Here is a 3,686-nt window from a genome sequence, read left to right on the forward strand (position 1 = left end):
TGTTTCTAATTAAGGTTTTTTTTTTTTTTTTTTTTTTTTTTTTTTTTTTTTTTTTTTTTTTTTTTTTTTTTTTTTTTTAAAGAATTAAGCTTTCATAGCTTAGGAATCTAATTTTCCAAGTAGGAATAATATTTTATTTAATACTTATAAATGTGTTTTAGACTTTTAGTATATGGGTTTTGTCACAATGAAAAACTCAATGATAGATGATAATTGTGTTGAAATTTACTTTGAGCAACCGATTTTAGTGTAATTAGTGATGTTTGTAACCAGTTTTATTGTGAATGCATGCAAAACTTTACAATTCTCTTTGGGAGACCAAATTACTTGTTATATTTCTTGTCTTTGTGACTATGGTTGTAACTAAATGTTCCATTTTATTAGCTTTGCCTCTTTTTATAATTTATGATTATGATACAAGGGGATCATCATCACCAATATATTTTAAATGCTAATATCTTTTATATAATTGTACAATCAATTTTACAACTTTTAATGTCAATCATCTAAACTCTTATTCCTTAAATCCTATTACCTGTTCTAATTTAATTTTTTTTTTTTTAAACAACTATAACTTATCATACCTTTCTACATCAACACAATAACTTCCTTTAATACTACGTATACATTAATCTTTGCATATCAAATTTGAGAAAAAAAACAATTACAATAACCAATGAATCAATAATTAATATATTCAGTGATTTAGCATGCATATGCTCTAGTAGAAATGAATATAGCAGCTAATAATTTAATATGATCAATATAGAAATTAATGTAAATTTACATGAAAAAAAACTCGTATAAGTCAATACATCATACAAGTATATAATTAATCTAAAATTTTAAAAATGATCTCCATACAAATTTCATAACCCCCAATTTTACCGGCCATCGTGAACGTGTTGGGTTCGTGTTAGGTTTGTGCCATATTGAATCATTTTCGCGCCACCCGCACCTCATGCCCGACTTTATTATACTACGTAACACTGTTTACTTGTTCTTAAATCATTTCTAATCTTCTATTCTTCTTCCCTCCATTTTTAAAGCTCCTCTTCTTCCGAAGCTTCTAGAAGAAATCATCAACCCACCCAATTCAATTAGGTACGTCAATTTCTCTCTCTTATGTACATTGATGAACTAGGCCGGGTTTAGTCTTAGTTTTCTGAATTGAGTAATTCTTGTTTGATTGATTGTACTAATTGTATTTCTTATTATTTTGATGTTGTTGCGTTTGATTTTGTTTCTATATTCATTCAATTTTAATTAATTTTATCTTGTCCTGAATGAAGAATGTGATTTTGAGTACATATTTCAATTGTAATTATAAATGATTTCAGTTTAATTTCGTTTCATGAATGAGTGTGTTCTTGAGAATATTTGCTTTATATTATTAATATGAATTCTTTTGTGGGTAGTGAATTTTGGTTAATTGAATCGAAAAAACAGAAATTTTAATTGTACTTATTGTATAATCTTATTATTTTGATGTTCTTGCGTTTGATTTTGTTTCGATATTTATGCTGTTTTAGTTAATTTAGTCTTGTCCTGTAGAATGTGATTTTGAGAGTACACATTTCAATCGTAATTGCTCATGATTTTCAATTATTCATTCTTACATATTCAACTTGATTTCGGTTTTATGATTGAGTGTGTTCTTGAGAATTCTTGATTCATCTTAATACAGATTATACATTTGCAGTGCAATTGATATGAATGTTGCTTTTGTGGGTAGTGAATTTTGGTTAATTTAATCGAAAAACAGAAACTTTGGTGAATTTTGATATAATGGATTATATGATTATGATGATTCTTATTAATGGTGACATGATTTCAATCTAGGTTTCTTGGAAATTTGTGATCATGACGATGCCCATGAAATTCAAGGAAGTTGATGATTCAAGGATTAGCAATTTACCCGATAATATATTACAACACATTCTTTCATTCCTTCCTACGAAAGAGGCTGTGGCTACTTGTGCTTTGTCGAAGCGATGGAAGAGGACTTACACTTGGTTATCACGCCTTGAATTCGATGACTTGCCCATATGTCATTGTTGGAAAAGTCCACATATGATTGATTCTTCCCGTGTTTTTGAGATGTATGTTGATAACGTATTGCAAAGATCTCAATCTCGCAATATAACCTCTTTTAGACTTCATTTTGGGGGTCACTGTGAGATCAACATACCGTATACAAAATGCAATCAAGGTTGTTGCCCTGATATGGAACCTATGCGTTTGAATGACTGGTCAGCTTTTCCCTTAGCCAGAAAAGTCAGGGAACTTGACATTTATGCTCGTGTGAGGAGACCCAAAAACCTACCATCAACAATATTTGGTTGTCGGACATTGGAGTTGTTGAAGCTCAATGTCAATCTTCATCTTGACGTTCCTTTGTCTGTGTGTTTGCCAAACCTGAAAGAGTTTCATCTCACTTTAATCTGCTGCTTCCCGGATGATGACTCTGTGACTAGGCTAGTTTCGAGCTGTCCATCCCCTTCAACACCTTAGTCTGTATGGTTCCTGGAAACCTGAGGTTCCTCTTGTAATTTCTTCACCTTCTCTTCGTAGGTTAGCTATAGAGAATGATCATACCATTGCAGGCGGAAGGAGTAAGGTTGACTTATATGTTCCTAACTTGGAGTATCTAGATTATACTGACACATGTCCAAGGAGCTACTCTATAGCACGTCTGAATGCTCTAGTTGAAGCGGACATTGAAGTGTATGAAGGACCCTATTATGGTGGTGGAATTGAACTGGACCTTGTCTGTTCGATGTATAATGTTCAGCGTTTGTTTCTAAATGATTCCATTGTATATGTGCGTCCTTTTATCCCTTTCATCCTCATGAGTTCTGACTGGGCTTCAAATGTACTATTTTGTTACTTCGTATAGTATTACCTAACTAATTTGTCCATTGGTGTAGGGTTTGAAATTTGTAGATGCTTCTGAACTCAAGAGTAAGCTGCCAGTCTTTCGAAATCTGAAATGCTTGAAGCTTGGTTGTTCAGGCCTTCAGGATTGGAATAGATTGTTGATGGAGCTACTAAATTGTGCACCTTTCCTAGAAAAACTTACCATGACGCAAGTAAGTGTGAAGTTGGATTTTTTATTACAGACTCTCAAAAGTGACTAGCACTATAATTATTGTATTTACAGAGGCTCTTCTGATTTACAACTGCATATTATTACTCATATAATTGTTGCTAAGTGTCTGACTTCATCTCTCAAGTACTTTCAGGGAATCAGATTCGGAAGTGATGAAAGTGATAGAGATTATGTGACGGTGTCTGATCGGGAGTGTCAGGCTTGGAGAAGAACTCAAACAGTACCAGCTTGTTTGGGGTCTCATTTCAAAAAGCTTGTAATAAAGGAATATGCGCATTTAGAATGGGAATTGGAATTCATCAAGTATTTTATGAGAACCTCATTAGTGTTGGAGGAGTTGGTGGTTGTACTTTGGACTAGTTCTAGTTCAATTGCACAAGACGCAAGGACATATTATGAGAAGCTACCAAGAGCCTCGACTGCTTGTTCAGTAAAAATCAAGCTACCAAGAGCCTCGACTGATTCTCAGTAAAAGTCAAGTGATTTTATTTGGGTCTCATATTATGGGCGCTTTCAAATAATGGATGTAGATGTAGTACTCTTTAATGGTTAGAACAAATAGTTTTACTGATTT

The 3,686-nt window shown here is 32.9% G+C and overlaps 1 protein-coding gene across 1 annotated transcript; it reads left to right on the forward strand.

Moving 5' to 3' along the window:
* The first annotated feature begins 1,863 nt into the window (after nucleotides 1-1,863).
* Nucleotides 1,864-3,686, forward strand: LOC145609507 (FBD-associated F-box protein At5g60610-like). Its single transcript, XM_081664973.1, has 4 exons — nucleotides 1,864-2,513; nucleotides 2,680-2,818; nucleotides 2,931-3,092; nucleotides 3,246-3,686. The coding sequence occupies exons 1-4, from the start codon at nucleotides 1,864-1,866 to the stop codon at nucleotides 3,582-3,584; spliced, it is 1,290 nt and encodes a 429-aa protein (XP_081521099.1). The 3' UTR covers nucleotides 3,585-3,686.

The sequence above is a fragment of the Chenopodium album genome, chromosome 23, assembly GCF_948465745.1.
Source record: "Chenopodium album chromosome 23, dcCheAlbu1.1, whole genome shotgun sequence".
Taxonomy (NCBI): Eukaryota; Viridiplantae; Streptophyta; class Magnoliopsida; order Caryophyllales; family Amaranthaceae; genus Chenopodium; species Chenopodium album.

Excerpts from the sequence above, each read along its gene's own strand:
- LOC145609507 (XM_081664973.1), top strand. The coding sequence starts at position 1,864 with ATGACGATGCCCATGAAATTCAAGGAAGTTGATGATTCAAGGATTAGC. Across the intron at positions 2,514-2,679 it reads CCATCCCCTTCAACACCTTA|CTACTCTATAGCACGTCTGA; the intron begins GTCTGTATGGTT and ends ATGTCCAAGGAG. Across the intron at positions 2,819-2,930 it reads TGTTTCTAAATGATTCCATT|GGTTTGAAATTTGTAGATGC; the intron begins GTATATGTGCGT and ends CCATTGGTGTAG.